At 36.9% G+C, this 18,832-nt stretch overlaps 3 protein-coding genes and 8 non-coding genes across 11 annotated transcripts; 7 read left to right on the top strand and 4 right to left on the bottom strand.

The window, feature by feature from the left end:
• Nucleotides 1-639: 639 nt before the first annotated feature.
• Nucleotides 640-4,789, top strand: LOC137577904 (uncharacterized). The gene is made up of 7 exons (XM_068291464.1): nucleotides 640-1,194; nucleotides 1,256-2,041; nucleotides 2,107-2,376; nucleotides 2,772-2,820; nucleotides 3,032-3,501; nucleotides 3,562-4,347; nucleotides 4,411-4,789. The coding sequence occupies exons 1-7, from the start codon at nucleotides 733-735 to the stop codon at nucleotides 4,684-4,686; spliced, it is 3,099 nt and encodes a 1,032-aa protein (XP_068147565.1). The 5' UTR covers nucleotides 640-732; the 3' UTR covers nucleotides 4,687-4,789.
• A 1,914-nt stretch (nucleotides 4,790-6,703) lies between these two features.
• Nucleotides 6,704-6,776, top strand: TRNAR-ACG (transfer RNA arginine (anticodon ACG)). Its single transcript has one exon. It is a non-coding gene; the product is annotated as a tRNA-Arg (tRNA).
• A 182-nt stretch (nucleotides 6,777-6,958) lies between these two features.
• On the top strand, nucleotides 6,959-7,031 carry TRNAR-ACG (transfer RNA arginine (anticodon ACG)). The gene has a single exon. It is a non-coding gene; the product is annotated as a tRNA-Arg (tRNA).
• A 313-nt stretch (nucleotides 7,032-7,344) lies between these two features.
• Nucleotides 7,345-7,417, bottom strand: TRNAK-CUU (transfer RNA lysine (anticodon CUU)). Its single transcript has one exon. It is a non-coding gene; the product is annotated as a tRNA-Lys (tRNA).
• An 877-nt stretch (nucleotides 7,418-8,294) lies between these two features.
• epsilonTry (epsilonTrypsin) lies at nucleotides 8,295-9,137 on the top strand. The gene has a single exon (XM_068288777.1). It carries the CDS (start codon nucleotides 8,316-8,318, stop codon nucleotides 9,084-9,086), a length of 771 nt encoding a protein of 256 aa, XP_068144878.1. The 5' UTR covers nucleotides 8,295-8,315; the 3' UTR covers nucleotides 9,087-9,137.
• An 81-nt stretch (nucleotides 9,138-9,218) lies between these two features.
• On the top strand, nucleotides 9,219-10,068 carry LOC137575980 (trypsin alpha-like). The gene has a single exon (XM_068288779.1). The coding sequence runs from the start codon at nucleotides 9,250-9,252 to the stop codon at nucleotides 10,018-10,020; it is 771 nt and encodes a 256-aa protein (XP_068144880.1). The 5' UTR covers nucleotides 9,219-9,249; the 3' UTR covers nucleotides 10,021-10,068.
• A 1,607-nt stretch (nucleotides 10,069-11,675) lies between these two features.
• TRNAK-CUU (transfer RNA lysine (anticodon CUU)) lies at nucleotides 11,676-11,748 on the bottom strand. The gene has a single exon. It is a non-coding gene; the product is annotated as a tRNA-Lys (tRNA).
• A 130-nt stretch (nucleotides 11,749-11,878) lies between these two features.
• TRNAR-ACG (transfer RNA arginine (anticodon ACG)) lies at nucleotides 11,879-11,951 on the top strand. Its single transcript has one exon. It is a non-coding gene; the product is annotated as a tRNA-Arg (tRNA).
• A 164-nt stretch (nucleotides 11,952-12,115) lies between these two features.
• TRNAR-ACG (transfer RNA arginine (anticodon ACG)) lies at nucleotides 12,116-12,188 on the top strand. The gene has a single exon. It is a non-coding gene; the product is annotated as a tRNA-Arg (tRNA).
• A 602-nt stretch (nucleotides 12,189-12,790) lies between these two features.
• On the bottom strand, nucleotides 12,791-12,863 carry TRNAR-ACG (transfer RNA arginine (anticodon ACG)). Its single transcript has one exon. It is a non-coding gene; the product is annotated as a tRNA-Arg (tRNA).
• Nucleotides 12,864-18,479: 5,616 nt separating this feature from the next.
• Nucleotides 18,480-18,552, bottom strand: TRNAK-CUU (transfer RNA lysine (anticodon CUU)). Its single transcript has one exon. It is a non-coding gene; the product is annotated as a tRNA-Lys (tRNA).
• Between the last annotated feature and the right edge of the window lie 280 nt (nucleotides 18,553-18,832).

The raw sequence follows: 18,832 nt of genomic DNA, 5'->3' as shown, positions 1-18,832 counted from the left end.
CTACCAAATTTGTAGCTCAAAGGCCGTTGAATATGGTAACAACTTTAGGTAGTTTCCTTTTTACCAACTATCGGCAAAAGGCGCCGATTCAAATTCTTACCTTAGGCGCCAAAAATCCTCTCAACGGCTCTAGAGTCAAATGACAGATGATTTTGTAATCATAACAGTCTCTGATTTTAATAATAGGCAGACTCAATCAGATTGCTTAACATTTATGCCTCATCTTGATTAATTAATAAGCCGCCTTAGCTAATTCGCATAAACAAACAAGTTTGTTTAATAACCTTGTCAAGTAACCAAACTGGTTTTGTTCTACGTTCTGATTTTTGCTCAATAACAAATGATAACAAATAAATATTTCGAATTTCTCTTCACTCTCCTCTCTCTCTCTCTCTCTCTCTCTCTCTCTCTCTCTCTCTCTCTCTCTCTCTCTCTCTCTCTCTCTCTCTCTCTCTCTCTCTCTTACTTTTCTTATCAGACCTTCTTAAGGTATTCCCCCAAACGCGAATTGACCTACCGAACCAAAATAAACTTAAGCAAAATATAGAATTCATCAATGACATTCACAATTTCACTCTCTTTAAATAGTTATAAATACTATCAAATCATTGTTAGTTAGCAGTATTGAACACGATTTTTTTATCAGCAGACAGAAGGCCTACTGGAAGACTTTAGTTCGTGATTCGCTTGTTTCTTTATTAGTTCACGTCGAACGCTAGAGCAAGGCAAACCATGTTAGCGGAATGTTTAGTACTTTTGGCCACTTTGGCCATCGTTTTCTACATTTGGCAGAAATGGAATTACTCTTACTGGGAGCGACATGGAGTGAAGTATATCAAACCAGTGCCCATTTTGGGCAACATGGTTAACCTCTTCAAGGGTAAAGTTCCCTTTTACCTGCAAGTGAGTGAACTGCACCAAGAACCCGGATTCGAGAAGGAACCTTTAGTTGGAATATATTTGGCACATCGACCTGCTCTGCTCATACGCGATTTGGAACTGATCAAGACGGTGATGATTAAGAAGTTCAATTACTTTGCCAATCGAGCCTTATCAACCGATCCACACAATGACCAATTGGGTTATAATAATTTGTTCTTTGTACGTAATCCTGACTGGAAAGATCTTCGAGCTAAACTTTCGCCTGTCTTCACCAGTGGCAAGATGAAACAAATGTATCCGTTGATGATAGAAGTGAGTCTCATTAGCTTTTCGCTATATTTATTCATTAAGTTTTTTCGCATTACTTCTGTAGATAGCCAAAGACCTGGAAACAAATTTGTCCGAACGTTCTACCATCTCAGTGTTACCTATTAAGAATATTTGTGCCCGTTTTACCACCGATCTGATAGCGACTATTGCGTTTGGTCTTAAAGCAAATTCCTTGACTGCTACTAAAAGTGAATTCTTCGATCATAATCAAGCCATCTTGACACCAACCTTAGGTCGTGCGTTGGATTTTGCCATTATCTTGGTATTGCCAGCCTTGGCCACTTTGGCTCGAGTTAAGGTCTTCTCGAAGAAAACCTCAGAGTTCATACGTCAAAGTATCACATATGTTTTGGCAGAACGTGAGAAATCGGGAGTGAAGCGTAACGATTTGGTGGACATTCTCCTGGCCATGAAGAAAGAGGCTGCCGACAATCCAGATAAACCAAATAGAGCTCATGATATGGACTATTTGGTGGCCCAAGCGGCAGTTTTCCAAACAGCTGGCTACGAGACAAGTTCATCGACCATGGCTTTGGCTCTCTACGAGCTGGCCAAGAATGAAGAAGCTCAGAATCGTTTACGTTCAGAGATCTCGGAGTACTTCGGTGAAGAGGATCACATCAGCTATGAGAGAATACAGGAAATGCCTTATCTAAGCAAAGTGGTAAATGAGACCTTGAGATTGTATCCTATTGTGGGTTACGCTGAAAGGGAATGCATCCAGCCGGCTGAAGGAGAACGTTTCAATCTGAAACCCTACTACGACATGGAAGTGCCCAATGGAATGCCTGTCTATATAGGTGTTTTAGCCATACATCGTGACCCTCAGGTAAGCTGAAGAACTTTTCAAGGCTTGCCTTTCTCTACCTAAGTTATTTTTCTTCCCTTTTGCAGTACTGGCCTGATCCTGACAAATTCGATCCTGAGCGTTTTGATCCTTCTAATCGTCATAATTTGAATATGGATGCCTATATGCCCTTTGGAATTGGTCCTCGGAATTGCATTGGCATGCGATTGGGTCTCCTACAATCGAAATTGGGTCTTGTCCATTTGCTACGTCATCATCGAGTTCAAACCTGTGATAAGACTGTCAAATCAATTGTTTATGCTCCACTTTCGCCGGTTGTGTCTTCTAAAGATGAAATTTATTTGAAATTGGAACGGGTTTAACTATTTATAGTGGATTTCTTCCTATTATTTATGTCAATAATTAAATAAAATATAAAATGCTTTTTTTTTGCACTTTCGCAACATGCATTTTTGAATATTTCTTGGAAATTTTTCCATTCTCAAATTGGAAGATATAAGCAAAACATTTCAAAATTTCTTGACATGTTTCAAAAAGCGAATACTTCCACGTCTTATTGCATACAATAAGGGGCTACGTTCTCCACTTTCATCGCCCTAGGTCTGATCTGAGCATGATGAATGAATGATTTTAAAGGCTACTTCATAACGTCGTAAAAAAGTGGAAAACCATTTTCTTTCTTAAATTCTTATGCTCAATTATTAACTAACCTGCTTAGTTGCTGACTCTCTTACTTTCTCACTTATTCAAGGCGTTCCCCACAAACAAAGTGACCTATCAAACCAAAACAAACTTAAGTAGTAGGTACATGAAAATAATCAATGACGTGCTTAATAAACTCTCTTTCAGTAGATTTTAAGAACAAAGTATACCTTTTATCTAATCATTGTTACCAAGCAGTATTAAAAACGATTTGGTTTTGTTTATCAGCAGACAGAAGGCACACTCAAAAATTGTAGATCGCAATTGTTCGATATATTGTTTGCCAGTTTGTGTCCAACGCTTGAGCAGGGCTAAGCATGTTAGCGGAAACATTAATTCTTCTTGCCACTTTGGCCATCATTCTCTACATTTGGCAGAAATGGAATTACTCTTACTGGGAGCGACATGGAGTGAAGTATATCAAACCAGTGCCCATTTTGGGCAACATGGTTAACCTCTTCAAGGGTAAAGTTCCCTTTTACCTGCAAGTGAGTGAACTGCACCAAGAACCCGGATTCGAGAAGGAACCTTTAGTTGGAATATATTTGGCACATCGACCTGCTCTGCTCATACGTGATTTGGAACTGATCAAGACGGTGATGATTAAGAAGTTCAATTACTTTGCCAATCGAGCCTTATCTACCGATCCACACAATGACCAATTGGGTTATAATAATTTGTTTTTGGTTCGCAATCCCGATTGGAAAGATCTTCGAGCAAAACTTTCGCCTGTCTTCACCAGTGGCAAGATGAAACAAATGTATCCGTTGATGATCGAGGCAAGTCGCTCTTATCTTTCCTTCTGTTCTTTTATAACTTTCCCTACTTCATTTCTGTAGATAGCCAAAGACCTGGAAACCAATTTGTCTAAACATTCAAAGAGCTCTGTCGTACCGATCAAGAATATATGTGCTCGTTTCACCACCGATCTGATAGCTACTATAGCATTTGGCATTAAAGCAAATTCGTTGACTGCTGCTAAAAGTGAATTCTTTGATCACAATCAGGCCATTTTCACGCCAAGCTTGGGTCGTGCTTTGGATTTTGCCATTATCTTTGTGTTGCCAGCCTTGGCCACTTTGGCTCGAGTCAAGGTGTTCTCGAAGAAAACCTCAGAGTTCATACGTCAAAGTATCACATATGTTTTGGCAGAACGTGAGAAATCGGGAGTGAAGCGTAACGATTTGGTGGACATTCTCCTGGCCATGAAGAAAGAGGCTGCCGACAATCCACATAAACCAAATAGAGCTCATGATATGGACTATTTGGTGGCCCAAGCGGCAGTTTTCCAAACAGCTGGCTACGAGACAAGTTCATCGACCATGGCTTTGGCTCTCTACGAGCTGGCCAAGAATAAAGAAGCTCAGGACCGTTTACGTTCAGAGATCTCGGAGTACTTCGGTGAAGAGGATCACATCAGCTATGAGAGAATACAGGAAATGCCTTATCTAAGCAAAGTGATAAATGAAACCTTGAGATTGTATCCCATTGTGGGTTACGCTGAAAGGGAATGCATTCAGCCGGCTGAAGGAGAACGTTTCAATCTGAAACCCTACTACGACATGGAAGTTCCCAATGGAATGCCTGTCTATATAGGTGTTTTGGCCATTCAACGTGATCCTCAGGTGAGTCTAAGGACTTCTTTTCGCTTGTCTTTCGCTAACTAATTTATTTCTTTTCCTTCGTAGTATTGGCCAGATCCCGATAAATTCGATCCTGAACGTTTTGATCCTGAAAATCGTCACAATTTGAATATGGATGCCTATATGCCATTTGGAATAGGTCCTCGGAATTGCATTGGCATGCGATTGGGTCTCCTGCAATCCAAATTGGGTCTTGTCCATTTGCTACGTCATTATCGAGTTCAAACCTGTGAAAAGACTGTCAAATCAATTGTTTATGCTCCACTTTCGCCAGCTCTACAATCTAAAGATGAAATTTACTTGAAATTGGAACGGGTTTAGTTATTCTTATTAACTTTTTCATGTCAACATCTTTTTACATATTTAGGTCTAAGCATTTAAGCACTTAGCACTTAATATATGTATCTAAACCTAAAACACTCTTCTCCTCAGTTTAAGCTTTAATATCATAATAAAACGAAGGACTAACTAAACTGCTCACCTAATAACCTGGTATTAAATAAGAACTCTAGTCCATAATTAGCTAAACTGAAGCACTCTTTAGATGAGGACACAAACTAACCACTCATTAGGAATCCATTCCCTCCTAACCCATTCCAAACAATTCCATTTCGACAAGTCGAGGAAAAACTCTCGCACTTGTCGTCGCTCAGAGTAAATTGACAATTGCATTAAATGCGTTAAGTGCTCACAGTATGAGGACGAGTGTGATGTCCTTACAGCAGCTGCTGTTGCATTTTACATCCTCTTTTTCAACAAAAAGAACATTTTTCCACTGCTGCGGCTTGCCATTATGACATTTTCTCCCGAGGTTAGCCAATAGAAATGAGGGAAACATTACCCTCTCTACTCTCTTTCTCTCTCTCTCTCCCTCTGTCTCTGTTCTGAAGGATAATTGTCCATGTCGAGTCCTTGGGGTGTTATGCATAGGGATAACAAGGATATGGACAAGGTTAAATGGCTAGGGAATGAGAGCTTTGTGTGTGTCTTGTAAGAAATCTGATTGAGTACGACTTTCGATATACAGTTTCAGTGTGCTCTTAGCCAATTCCGCTTTAACTATTGTGGATAACAAAAAACATTTTAAACTTTCGATTACGTTTTGCTAAATTATTTACTTTTTCAAATGACTCTAAAACTTTAGACAATTGCATGTTTGATTGCGTGAAATCTAGAATCTGTTTGTACTTTTTCTCCCCCTTTTGATTATAGACCGGTTCCATATAATTTTATTTGCTATTTTTAGGCGCTCAAAAGAGGCTTTCATCTCTCACATTTTTTAGCGTGCGCCTGACACTAACAAGGGGAACTTTAGGTGTGCGAATCACCGTTTTACCCATAAAGCACCGAAACTATAGCTTAAAACGTGATTTATTAGGAAAATAAAGAATATGAAAATTCATCCAAAACGGTTATTCGCATACCTGAAGTTTCCCTTGTAAGATACTTATAGGTTGAGATCAAACTTTCATTTTGTGTATGTGTTTAGAGCTGCAGGACTCTTCCTAGGATGCATTTATATAAATATTTGAGATTTGAGAATCAAATTGCAAATTTCAAGCAAATCTACATCATATTTGGATGGACCACAAGGAATCGGTCATCCTAGAATTGATTTTAGGGTGACTATATGCTGAGACATGCACTTGAAATTTGAAGATTAATTGCTTACTTTAAAGCTTTCGAAAGATAAATATATATTTATATATATATATGTACATACATAGATCGCTTTCAAAGGGAGATTCGGGGAGGTACTTTAGTGTTAATTTGTATTTGTGTAACAAATTTCTCCTCCTGTAGCCACCTTTATATAATCGCGTCTGCTGAACTGGAAGTTTCATACAACTAAAGCTAAAATGTTCAATTCTCAATTGGAAGCAAAGATTTCACAACCTTGATCCCAAGAGCCAAAAGCAGTTGAACATCCATTTATATCTTTTAATTTGTTGTAAACTGTCACAATCAACAGGAAAGTTTTAACTTTTCCTTTTCCTACTTAGTAGATTTATTAATCCGAAAATCTTAAATTTTTCTTTAATTGTAATGGCAATGGCAACAATTGCACTTGTATGACAAAGCCCTAACATTTGTTTTCTCTATTCTTAAAGAGAAAAAATATAAATTTATTAAGAGAAAGTTAAAGCTATAGCATTTCTTTCGGGGCAGTATTTTGTTTCACATTCAAGCAGTTCATAGGCTTGTATGTAGATTCTTCAAGTTGCGCACTGTAAAAGTATGCACTGCTTTATCAGCATTGCTTAAGCAGTTTATGTTAAATTAAACATAGGCCCAAACGCTTGGTTTCATTTTAAGCATTTAACGCTCAGCGACCAACGGTCCTGTGGCGCAATGGATAACGCGTCTGACTACGGATCAGAAGATTCCAGGTTCGACTCCTGGCAGGATCGAAGATCTTTTTTTCAAATTGTTTTTTTAGTGGCCAAATAAAATATGTATAAAATAAAATTTTATTAAACAGGTTTTTAATAGCCGAATTTCTTTAAAATTTACATGAAATTCTTAAAGACATTTTAAATAATATTAAAAAAAGATTCACCCAGCTGTAACAATTGGGGCGTGCTTAATTAACGGTCCTGTGGCGCAATGGATAACGCGTCTGACTACGGATCAGAAGATTCCAGGTTCGACTCCTGGCAGGATCGAAGTAAAAGTTTTTTTTACCAAGATTTATTTTTTTTATCTTATAAGGGTTAGGAGCAAGTTAAAAAATGTTCAATTTTGTCAAAAAATCAGTAATATGTGAGGTAGCAATGACTAATTCTTTAACCAGAACAATAATTGCTTCGTTCGTTGATGAAACCCTGCAAACTCGACAATTCTTGGGATAACTGAATCTGTTTTTCGATCTGCTTTTTTCTATATTTTCTTTTACAATATTTTCACTTTATCTTTCAATATTTTTTGGATCTTTCGCTATACTTGCCTGATATAGAAACTGGCAAAAAAATGTATTTTCGCCCAACGTGGGGCTCGAACCCACGACCCTGAGATTAAGAGTCTCATGCTCTACCGACTGAGCTAGCCGGGCATGTTGCACCTGAGCGCTGACAAACCTGAGCGAATCTGACGCATTTAATATATATCAGATATCTATATAAATATCTCGTTTTTAAAAACGTTTTTAAAAGAAAATCAAGAGAAATTTCCCTTTAGTTTTGCATTTGGTGTTCTCACATTCTGTTTCATCTCAATCGGTTTATTATTGTAACAGTTTTAAGGGTTGCCAGGGCTCATAATTTTACGACGAACTACTTCCTTGGCAACCTTTAAGCATGCAAGTCAGAAAATTTGAAAATACAGTAATTTGGAACTTCATATGAGTATCCATTTGAAACGGAGTAATTTTTCAAAAATAAAACTAAAACTCTTCCTTATTGTAAAATCTTTCAAAAACCAGAGAAAAGTTCGATAGTTCCTTAGTTTCAATAAGTATGTGCACTTTGAAAATCTTTCAAAATCTATGGAATGTAATCGACTGTTCTTAAATATACACTTAAGTTGCCAAGTTTCAAGAAGATTTCGATACTTAAGGGGATTCGAAATACTTGTGCGGCTTTATCAAAGTAAACCCAAAGAAGGATTTATGTTTCAAGGATCGTTGATAGGATTTACTATATAAATCCGAAGAAATGTGATAGCAATTTGTATTCCTAAAAAATTGAGAGAAACCACTTGAAAATTTGACAAGTTTTTTGACATTCTGATAAGAGGGGGGATTTTCCGTAATAGGCCATTCTACCCATTATGACTGGACATTTTTGAATATCACTTGGAATAGTATCAATGGCATATCTAAGGACCTAAGGTTAAGACGATTAGATTATGTAGTAAGCCCATAATTATTCGCGCCCCTCTTTTTTTTTCTTCCGATTTTTAGTATATAAGGAGAATAATTTCCTTAGTTGGACATTCAAATCGAAAGAAACATGTTGAAATTTGTGGTACTTTTGTCGCTGGCTGCCTGCGTTTTGGGTGGCACCATCCCCGAGGGTCTTTTGCCCCAATTGGATGGCCGTATTGTTGGTGGCTATGAGACCAGCATTGAGGATCATCCCTACCAAGTGTCGCTGCAACGCAGTGGCTCCCACTTCTGTGGTGGTTCCATCTACAATCACGACATTGTCATCACTGCCGCCCATTGCCTGCAATCGATTGAGGCTCATGAGTTGAAGGTGCGTGTTGGTTCCACTTACTGGCGTTCCGGTGGCAGTGTACACTCGGTGAAGGCTTTCCGCAATCACGAGGGCTACAACTCCCGTACCATGATCAACGATATTGCCATCATTCGCATTGAATCCGATTTGAGCTTCCGTTCGAGCATCAAGGCTATTGGCATTGCTGATTCGAATCCCCGTAATGGCGCCACCGCTGTTGTTTCTGGCTGGGGTACCACCGAATCTGGTGGCAGCACCATTCCCGATCATCTGCTGGCTGTCGATCTGAAGATTGTCGACCGTGAGGAATGCGCCTCGGGCAAGTTTAGCTATGGTCGCAAGATCAAGGATACCATGATCTGTGCATATGCCGAGCACAAGGATGCCTGCCAGGGTGATTCTGGTGGCCCTCTTGTCTCCGGCAGCCGTCTTGTGGGTGTTGTCTCCTGGGGCTATGGATGCGGTGATGTTAGGTACCCAGGTGTCTATGCCGATGTTGCCCATTTCCATGAGTGGATCGAGAAGACCGCCGATGACTTGTAAACTCTTGCTAGGCCCTTGAAAATTTCTACGAAATAAATTGCATTAATCACAGTCGTTTTTGGTTTACCACTTGAAAGATAACACAGGCCAAGCACTTTGGGGGCCTATATAAAAGCGCAATCGGCCGTTTGGCTTTCAATCAGTTCAGTTCTTACGTTCCGACATGTTCAAATTTGTGATCTTGTTGTCAGTCGTGGCCTGCGCCTTTGGTGCTGCCATTCCCGATGGTCTTCTGCCCCAGTTGGACGGTCGCATTGTTGGAGGCACTGCTACCACCATCAGCAGCTTCCCCTGGCAAATCTCCCTGCAGCGTAGTGGCTCCCACTCCTGCGGTGGTTCCATCTACTCGGCCAATATCGTTGTGACTGCTGCTCACTGTCTGCAATCTGTGTCGGCCTCCGTTCTGCAGGTGCGTGCTGGCTCCACCTACTGGAGCTCCGGCGGCGTTGTCTCCAAGGTTGCTGCTTTCAAGAATCACGAGGGCTACAATGCCAATACCATGGTCAACGATATTGCCGTCATCCGTCTGAGCTCTTCCCTCAGCCTTGGCTCCACCATCAAGGCCATCGGACTAGCCACCTACAATCCGGCTAATGGTGCTGCTGCTTCCGTTTCTGGTTGGGGTACTACCTCTTACGGTTCCAGCTCTATTCCCGCCTATCTGCAATATGTCAATCTGAAGATTGTCAGCCAGGCCCAGTGCGCTTCGTCCTCTTACAGCTATGGCAGTCAAATCAAGAGCACCATGATCTGCGCTGCTTCCACTGGCAAGGATGCCTGCCAAGGTGATTCCGGTGGCCCATTGGTCTCTGGTGGTCTTCTGGTCGGTGTTGTCTCTTGGGGCTATGGCTGTGCTTATTCAGGCTATCCTGGAGTGTATGCCGATGTGGCTGTTCTCCGCTCTTGGGTGGTCAGCACTGCCAACTCGATCTAAGAACTTGATTCAATAATAAAAAATCTTTTGTCACATGCTAAAAAAAAAGTTGTTCATTAATTGATTTTGTTTAGTTTCCATCGTGAAAATCTTCTAGAGTTTAGTAATCTACTTATGTTAATCTATGCTCTTGGGAATATTGCCAAAAAGAGTGACCCATAAGGAAACCTACTTACTCTATGCCTACTAACTGGTCAGAGCTGCCAACTTGTATTAAAAATGAATCGATTAAGCTGTAGTTTACAGTGTTTCTAGAGTGTGATCTTTGGACATTGCTGCCAATTTTTTCTGAAAACGGCAAGTTCATAGTTTTCCCTGATAAAGGAAAGTTTCATTGAGAAGACCCAGTAATCAGTACTTTTTAAGTAAAGAAAGGATAAGATCTACCTTATGTTCGATGGTATTGAAATTTAGAAACTTTCCATTCAAAAAACTTACAATCTAATGCGTAGTAGTAAGGGAACTCACGTATGTAGAGAGAAATCTAGTCTAATCATTTATCAAGTAGCATTCAATTATATGATAAATATTTGTCAAACGTGTAGACCCTTCAATTGTTTCAGGTATATTATCTAATCATATATTTGAGAGAATCGCGTGCCCACAATTCCACTTCATCCTAAATTTATTTGCCAGATTGACAGACAGAGACGTCATCGGAACATCAAGATTAATTGACCGCAAAACATATAAATTTGATAAGAATTAAGTGTTCTGGGTGCGAATAGTTAAAAGGGAAGAGAAAATAGGCGCAGACTGATAAAATTATATAACAAGCGACCTTGTGGTTATAGATCTATATAATATTTTATATTTTGAGGTTTATTACATTGTAAATAGAATAAATACTATAATATTTAAAAGGTTCTTTGGTCGTTAACCTTCTGACAATTAGATCGACAAAGACTGTTAATAAATAGGATAAACAATATTATAAAAAAGGTTCCTCCTTTATAGAATCAACCTTCTGTAGTTTTTAAATATTGAACTATTTCCTTGAGTTTTATTTCATCATAAACCTCAATTATTTGACTAGAAAAAAAAGAACGCAAAAAAAAAAACAAAACACTTATCACAATCGAGACCCCTTTAATGCCGATGAGCCATCAATATAATCAGACAGATAGAATGACAATATTAGCCATAAATAGCTTTTAAACGTTTCTTCTTATACTTCCGAGTTTTGCCAAAAAGTCGTAAAAACAATAAAGAAATTATCATTCCGTTTGGGTGTCTTTGGCAGATAAGAACTTAAGCAAACAATGCATGAATATCGTTCTACTTTCTTCGGTCAATATTATATACATATGATATATTCTGATCATAAATGGCAAATTACATATGCAATAATGCAGAATTATCTGAATTTTAACCTTTTATTGCACTTTTACTTTTAATTTCTATAAATTTCTAACATTACAGAAAGATTAGAGCATTGAGTGTAAACTTTATCATGAAAAAAACCCAACAGTTAAAGTTTTAAAACATTTTTTATCAATGAAATTTAATTACCAGTGATTCGTAGTATTCAATTGAATCACTCACTTAAAATATTTATATATTGTATATTTCCAAATTGTGAAAGAACTTGAAAAGTCGCGCCCTAAAAGTTATCAATGAAATAGCGATAAAATAAAAGCAAAAAAGTTAATTTTCGCCCAACGTGGGGCTCGAACCCACGACCCTGAGATTAAGAGTCTCATGCTCTACCGACTGAGCTAGCCGGGCACTTATTTGGATGGTGACCAACTGCCTATTCAGAGATCAGAGCGTAAATCATCAACAAAAGCTTTTATAAGCTTGCATACAGCTCCACAGGTAAAGCTCAAATTTGTATTTTGAACTGTTGGGGCTACACGGTCCTGTGGCGCAATGGATAACGCGTCTGACTACGGATCAGAAGATTCCAGGTTCGACTCCTGGCAGGATCGAAATTTAATTTTTTGTTTGCTTTTTTTTAATTAATTTTTTTTTTTGGGAGGGAAAACCATTAGGCATTAATTAAATTTAGTTTTTCGTTAATTTTTTAAAACTGCTTAGAAGAGATCTTACACTGCTTGCAGTAGTTTCCAGATTGGCTGCGCTGATAACATGTGGTCCTGTGGCGCAATGGATAACGCGTCTGACTACGGATCAGAAGATTCCAGGTTCGACTCCTGGCAGGATCGAAAATGACTTTTTTTTTCATCGTTTTTCATTAGTCTATTATGCATGGCAAATGTGCACATAGTAGATAACGAAATTGTTTTTCTGTAATGGTTGTATCTTTATGCTATGTGAAAATCTGTTACTGCAACTTGACAACTTTTTACTATTATGCAAATAAGTCCTTGAATTTAAGTCATTTGGTATTCACCTTAAATGTCCTTGGCGTGCAATAGCACCCTCGTTTTCGCTCAGCTTCTGTTTGAAAGTTTTCTCCTGTTTAGCATATGTAAGTGCAACATAATCCACAGTCAAACATTCTTTTGTATCCCCATGATGATGCCACTTGATTTGCTTTTGCCATTGACTTACTCCAAATCGCCCACTTGCTCTCCAACTTTATGCAAAAAGGGATTGGCTTGAAAATATAAAAGTAGCTTTCACCCCACAAAGTATATGTATTTAAGTATATTTTTATTTCGACATTGACATTTGACTCAATGCACATAAATTTTGACAATTCAAATTCACAGATAAAATTCGGTATTTAATGGTTTGATTTAATTTCTATATTCAAAACATATATGTACCTAAATTTATTAAAAAATAGGAAAAAAAAGTATTTCGATCCTGCCAGGAGTCGAACCTGGAATCTTCTGATCCGTAGTCAGACGCGTTATCCATTGCGCCACAGGACCGTGTTGGATTTCGGCACGTTTAAGCTCTTTACGAATGAGAAGCTTTTTCATCAAACATTGTTATCGACATATTGGCAAAAAGCAGTTTACCAAGCAGTGCTCATGTAAACAAAATTAATAAAAAAGTGAAATATATCAAAGTAAAACATTAAAAGCATAAGTTTTTGTAATGTTACATAAAGAAGCAGAAAAATAACAATTAATAAAATAAATTTATCAACTTTTAAGGCCAAACATTTGCTTAATCTTAAAAAGTGAAAGTTTTTAACATATTTTAAAATTTTTCATAGTATTTTTTAAAAATATATTAACGAAATATGAATATCTAAAAAAATAGGAAATACAATGGTTGAACTAAATTTTAATAGTTAATTAAATTAAAAAGTAAAAGATTTCAAAATGTATGAATAATTTTTAAAGAAGTTTAAACAAATAATTTAGCTAATTATTTTTTGTATCTGACATTTCATATTGGACATTTGTATAATAGCTTAATCTTAAAATATTTAATAATTTTAATTTGGTATAAATATTAAATACTTTCTTAAACTTTTATCAGTTCTTGGACAAAATTTGTAAACTTAATATTAACAATAAAAAGTTCTCAAAAATATCTAAACAAATGTTATTTAAAATAACAAAATTCCATGTTTTTACATTTAATCAATCTTTTTTGTTTAATTAAAATATTTTTCCCATTTATTTGCCACAAACATTTCGTGTTTTGTTCGGTTCTATTGCCCACCCCTCGCCCTTCCAGCAACTTGCAATTGCAACTCTCATTCTCTGGCAAACGCTGCTGCAATCGCTCCTCTCCCAACCACCCACAAACAAGCAAACATTTCGCTCACTCAGAGACAACTGCAACAAGCAGCAAGTAACGGCAGCGTTTCTCAGTTTCTCAGTGTCTCGCAGAGTTTCGCAGTGTGCAGACGCAGAGGCGCTACGGAAAGCTCCAATCGAAAGCGAAAAAGCAAAATAAAAAAAAACACTACCAAACCAAATTAAACAAAAAAAAAAAAGAAGCAAAATTAATAAGAAGAATCTCTGGTGAAAAAAAAATTTAAAATACTAACAAAAAAAAGAAATAACAAAAGAGAAAAGTAAACGAAAATTTAAATTGTTAATAACAAAACGCAATATAAGAAGAAGCAGAAGCAGTTGAAGATTAAGAAGAAGAAGAAGAAGGTGCTTATGTGTCAGTGTTGTTGTTGTTGTTCTTGTTGCTGTTGTTCTTATTGTATCTCTGTTTGTTTTGTTGTGTCGCGTTGTGCTCTCCGTGCATGAGTATCTGTGTGTGTGTGTGTGTTTGTGTGTGTGTGCGAGTGTAAATAATTTTAAATATTTTTCTCAATTGTTTCTGTTAGTGTTTTTATTCTGGAATCCGGTAAGTTGCAATTAAACCCACCAAAAAAAAAAAACTAAAACGAACTCCCCTCCCAAAAACTCTCCTACTTGTTCTCCTCCCACGTTCTTTTACTCACTTGTCTTCTATTGCTGTTTTTTTTTTTTTTTTGTTTTCATCGTCTTGTTCTTTGGCGTTTCTCCACATTTACATACATACATATATACAACTGCTTGTGTGTGTTTGCCATTCTCTCTCTCTATCTCTCTCTCGCTCACTCTGTCTTCTTCCGTTCATTCTCCAACGGCTCCAACGGCTCAATTTCTCTCCCCCGCTCTGGAGGCTCTGCTTTGGCTCTAGCTCTAGCTCTGGCTCTGGCTCTTATGTGTGTTTGTAGGCCTTCACATGCCAAAAAAAAAAAAAAAAAAAACGACAACAATAACAACAACTACTACTACAACTCGCTATTAACTCGTTCTCTATTTTTCTCCCTCTCTCTCTCTCTGTCCCATTCCTCATTTGGTTTTCTCTTTCTCTTCAACTAGTTTGTTCGAGACTCCATTTCCACTTCACTGAGGGGGAAAAAATGGCATATACGAGTACATAAGTCTATATGTATATATGTATATATCTATATAATCCAATGAAATTGCAGACTTCCTTTTTGCCTCGAAATTCTCAACAAATTATAAAAATATTGCTCTAGTTTTCAAAGTAAAACCTCAACAGATAACAAACTGCAATTCGCAAATCAAAAGAGATTGCAAAATATTATATTCCAAAATGTTTATGGATGGTTTAAATGTTATAAAAATATTTCTCTTTTCCACTTTTCCATTCAAATGTGTACTTTGAAATTACATTCGAAAAGAAAATCCTATTAAAACTACAGATAGCCTAATCAAAAGAAGGAATCTCTTCTTCCAAGGACAATTTCAGGTATGCGAATCACCGATTTGGATGAATTTCGGATATGTTGTAGAATACCCCGTCATTTAAAGCTGTGTGAAATATTTTGCTAATAAATCGCGTTTTAAGCTATAGCTTCAGTGACTTAAAAACGCCTAGTGGACCTAGTATCACGGCGGTGTAAGATGCTATTTATTAGGAAATCCAAATCGGTGATTCGCATACCTGAAGTTCCCCAGGTTAGATAAGATACCCTATTGAAAACCATATTTTGGATAAACATTTTAAAATTTAATAATTAAGTTTAAGTTATGATATCAAACTGCTTATCCAATGATATTTATATAAAAGTCTGTTTTTGTTATATTCCATATCCTTTATTTGGTAAATATTTACTGAAGCTTCTCGAGATTTCAGTGTTGAAAAGTAGAAAAATCGGCTAAAGCTAGATTACAGTGTTGGCAAACGCTATTTCTTATTTGGCGTGTTGTTTGACCGCCCCGGCAGACAAATATTTAACTCTAAATTATAAAATCGGCTGCTCTTGCACCCGAATATTGTATTCTAAACTATATTTGTTCTATAAAATCAAGAAATATTGTAAACTCAACAATTTTTCCGTTTGTTGAAAATAGTGCGAACACAAGATTTAAAATCCGAAATTTGGCTTCTGGCAACACTATCTCAACAATTTGACAGTTTTTTTTAGCCGGAAACAGCTACTTTCAGCTATAGTCCCGCTAAAAACATTAATATTCCTTCGTTAATTACACAAAAACTACGAAATAAATCGTCAAGGAGCTCCTGAGGTAGTGCTCGGGAATTTTTCTCATTCGTTTGATACCACATTTATGTAGTTTAAGCTCGTTTTGGGCCCGAGTAGCTTAAGCTTTACCCTGAAAATATTCAAGTTCGTAAAATTTCGGTCAATAATTTTTCCTATTGCACTAGTTAAGAAAACTTGTGACTAAAAATTTCAACCATTTCATATTTTAAACACTGCATTTTGAAATCTTTAGTGAAATATAACGGCCCAGTGAATAGTTTTAAATGTTATAATATAGATTTTATTGACCAATTTCATCCAAATCAGAATTTCGCACGTTTTAAGTACCCTTTGTCAGTTTTGGTTAATTACGTTCTTGATCTAAATCTTTATGTGTGTATATTATAAATTTGGTATTTCTATTTACAATTAGATTTAAGATATTTGCTTTGGAATGTTATAGTTAAATTATATTTCTTTTTTTATTAATCTTTTATCTGAAATATACAATTCTAAAACTATTTTGTTTAAATTTTGATGGAAAACTTAAATGAAATTCATATTTATTAATTTTTTTTACATAAGTTTCTACAAAATTTGATTTTGAGGTTAAATTTTTGAGATTTTTCTAACTTAAAAATTGATAAAAAAAATAATTGAAAAAAAAGTGAATAACAAAATTGCCTTTTTGTTTAACTTAATAAATGATTCCCAACAACTGAAATTATTCTATTAGTTTATCACTTTAAATATATTTTAGTTTAAAATCTAAAAATGTCACAATTTAACATATATTTTGATTGTATATATTCTGACAAAGATTATTATCATTTATCTTTATCAAAATTCTTTGCCTTTAGCAAGTATCTAACAAAAGAGATGATTTGTTTAATTTATTTAGTTGCATAAATAAAACATATGAAATAATTGAAATATTTAATATTAACCCAAAATAAAACAAAACATCTAAAATAATGAATGGCACACTAGTAATCAGGGACAGATTTTAAGATTTTACTATATAAAAACATATATATTTATATATAGTATTTAATATATGTATGTATTTATTCGCTCTACTAATTGTAAGACATATATTTTGTTACTCAATCCCTTTAGTGAGTTTTGCTTAATTCTCATTTACATATATGTAAATTAATTATATGTATATACCTTTTTTTAGTATCTTTCTTTGTATGCCCTTGCATACATACAAATATCGAAAGGATTAACTAAAGTTCTCTCGTTTATTCTGAACTTGAATCTATGCAGTCCCATTAACCTGCACATTGCCCAAACTGGTCTACGACTTAACTGAGTGTGTGTTGTATGTGTGTGTGTGTGTCCCTTTTCCTTTGGATCTCTGCACAAGTTAATCGGTTGGCATAGTGAGTGTGAGTTTCGGTCTCATCCCATTTCATCCCATCCCATCCCGACCCAACTCATTCCCAATCCCATTCCCATTCCCATTGAAAGCGAAAATAGAGCAAAGCGAAAAAAAAAATTATATTGTATGTACTCCATGTAGATGGCTGCTGTCTGAAAAACCTATCTTGTAGATACATATGTATCTAAAAAAGTGCCACATAGATGCAGTAGAACCAGACACAAGTAACTAAATATAAAGCATACATAGATGAATGTGCATGTGAGTGTGTGTGTGTGTGTGTTATACATAGGCTGCACCGCCGCTTGCAATTTCATTTTCATTGCAACTTCATGCCCCTGACATCGGGCGGATCCAAGCGAGTCAGCAGGCGCGCTCTCTGTCTCTCTCTCTCTCTGTATACTTGTCTCTCTTTCTGCTCGTTTTCTACGCTCATTCTTGTAAAAATTGCAAGTTGCTGCTTGCTTGCTGCCGGCAATGACGGCCTATTGAAGTTCTGTGCTGTGCCTATCTCCCCCACCAGGCCTCTCTCTCTCTGTCGCTCTCGCTCTTCCTTTCTTGCTCTCTATTCCCCCATCTTCACTCGCTGCACTCGGCCATGCATGCACAAGTTTTGCGAGTGTACAAAGAGAGAGAGATAGAGTGAGTGATAGGGCAGGAGGGGGGTGGATGGCATGGGGCTTACTGTTGTTCTGCTGCATGCATTGTATTTGTATTTGTATTCGTATTATTTGCCCTAACCTACACCACAGAAAACTTATTGCGTCGGTTCAGACGATTCGTATCATTGCAAATTTCTTGCATACCCTTCATGTATAGGGTTGAAGGGTTAAAGGGTTATACGAAGAAAGAAGCCTTTATGTCTATGTACATATGTGTGTATACTTTGTATAAGAGACTGTTAAGTTACCTTATGATCATAGAGTCTAAAAGACCTCCTTGTTTAAGCCTTTTCAAAAATTTTAGCCTTTCAGAGCACAGAATTCAAAAACGATCTCTCAAAAGAGTTTTCAAGCTAAGAAGGTGATCATTCCTTGAAATTTAAGTCACTGAATTTGTTAGCTTTTCAAAGAAAGGAACATTTTCAGTGATATTTTTTTCTTTTAACATAAATTGTTTTTAAAAATAAAACAACAACAATTAAGTAAAGCTCCTTCTTCCTGTTTAAGAGAGAGAACAAAAATATAGGAGACAAAAAATTTAGTTCTGCGCCCAACGTGGGGCTCGAACCCACGACCCTGAGATTAAGAGTCTCATGCTCTACCGACTGAGCTAGCCGGGCTTGATGCTTTTGGCTGGCCAGAAGGCTAGGTTCCTCTCCGTGCCTGTTAGCGTGTGTGTGTGTGTGTGTACACGTGGCAAGGCAAAAGGCACGGCATTGATTTATTTTTAACTTTGTCTAGACACAGCAGCTCCCCTCTGTGGCTATATCGCTCTCACTCTGTATCTTGCCTTCTCGTTTGGTTCCTGTCTTGGAGCCATGTAATTGTTTTCTGAGTTAGCTGTGGTCAAAAGGAGGTGGTGGGTGGGGGGATGACCCCTCTATTGTCTTGGTTTGGCGC

Source organism: Drosophila tropicalis, unplaced genomic scaffold (genome assembly GCF_018151085.1).
Source record: "Drosophila tropicalis isolate 14030-0801.00 unplaced genomic scaffold, ASM1815108v1 contig_593, whole genome shotgun sequence".
NCBI classification, from domain to species: domain Eukaryota; kingdom Metazoa; phylum Arthropoda; class Insecta; order Diptera; family Drosophilidae; genus Drosophila; species Drosophila tropicalis.
Note: the sequence above shows the minus strand (reverse complement) of the source record. Positions and strands in the feature narration are given on the sequence as shown.

What these genes read in the sequence shown, in the direction of transcription:
- LOC137575980 (XM_068288779.1), top strand. Translation starts at nt 9,250, where the DNA reads ATGTTCAAATTTGTGATCTTGTTGTCAGTCGTGGCCTGCGCCTTTGGT.
- LOC137577904 (XM_068291464.1), top strand. Translation starts at nt 733, where the DNA reads ATGTTAGCGGAATGTTTAGTACTTTTGGCCACTTTGGCCATCGTTTTC. An exon ending in CCATACATCGTGACCCTCAG is followed by an intron (nt 2,042 to 2,106) that starts GTAAGCTGAAGA and finishes TCCCTTTTGCAG; the next exon opens with TACTGGCCTGATCCTGACAA. An exon ending in TTTATTTGAAATTGGAACGG is followed by an intron (nt 2,377 to 2,771) that starts GTTTAACTATTT and finishes CACTTATTCAAG; the next exon opens with GCGTTCCCCACAAACAAAGT.
- epsilonTry (XM_068288777.1), top strand. Translation starts at nt 8,316, where the DNA reads ATGTTGAAATTTGTGGTACTTTTGTCGCTGGCTGCCTGCGTTTTGGGT.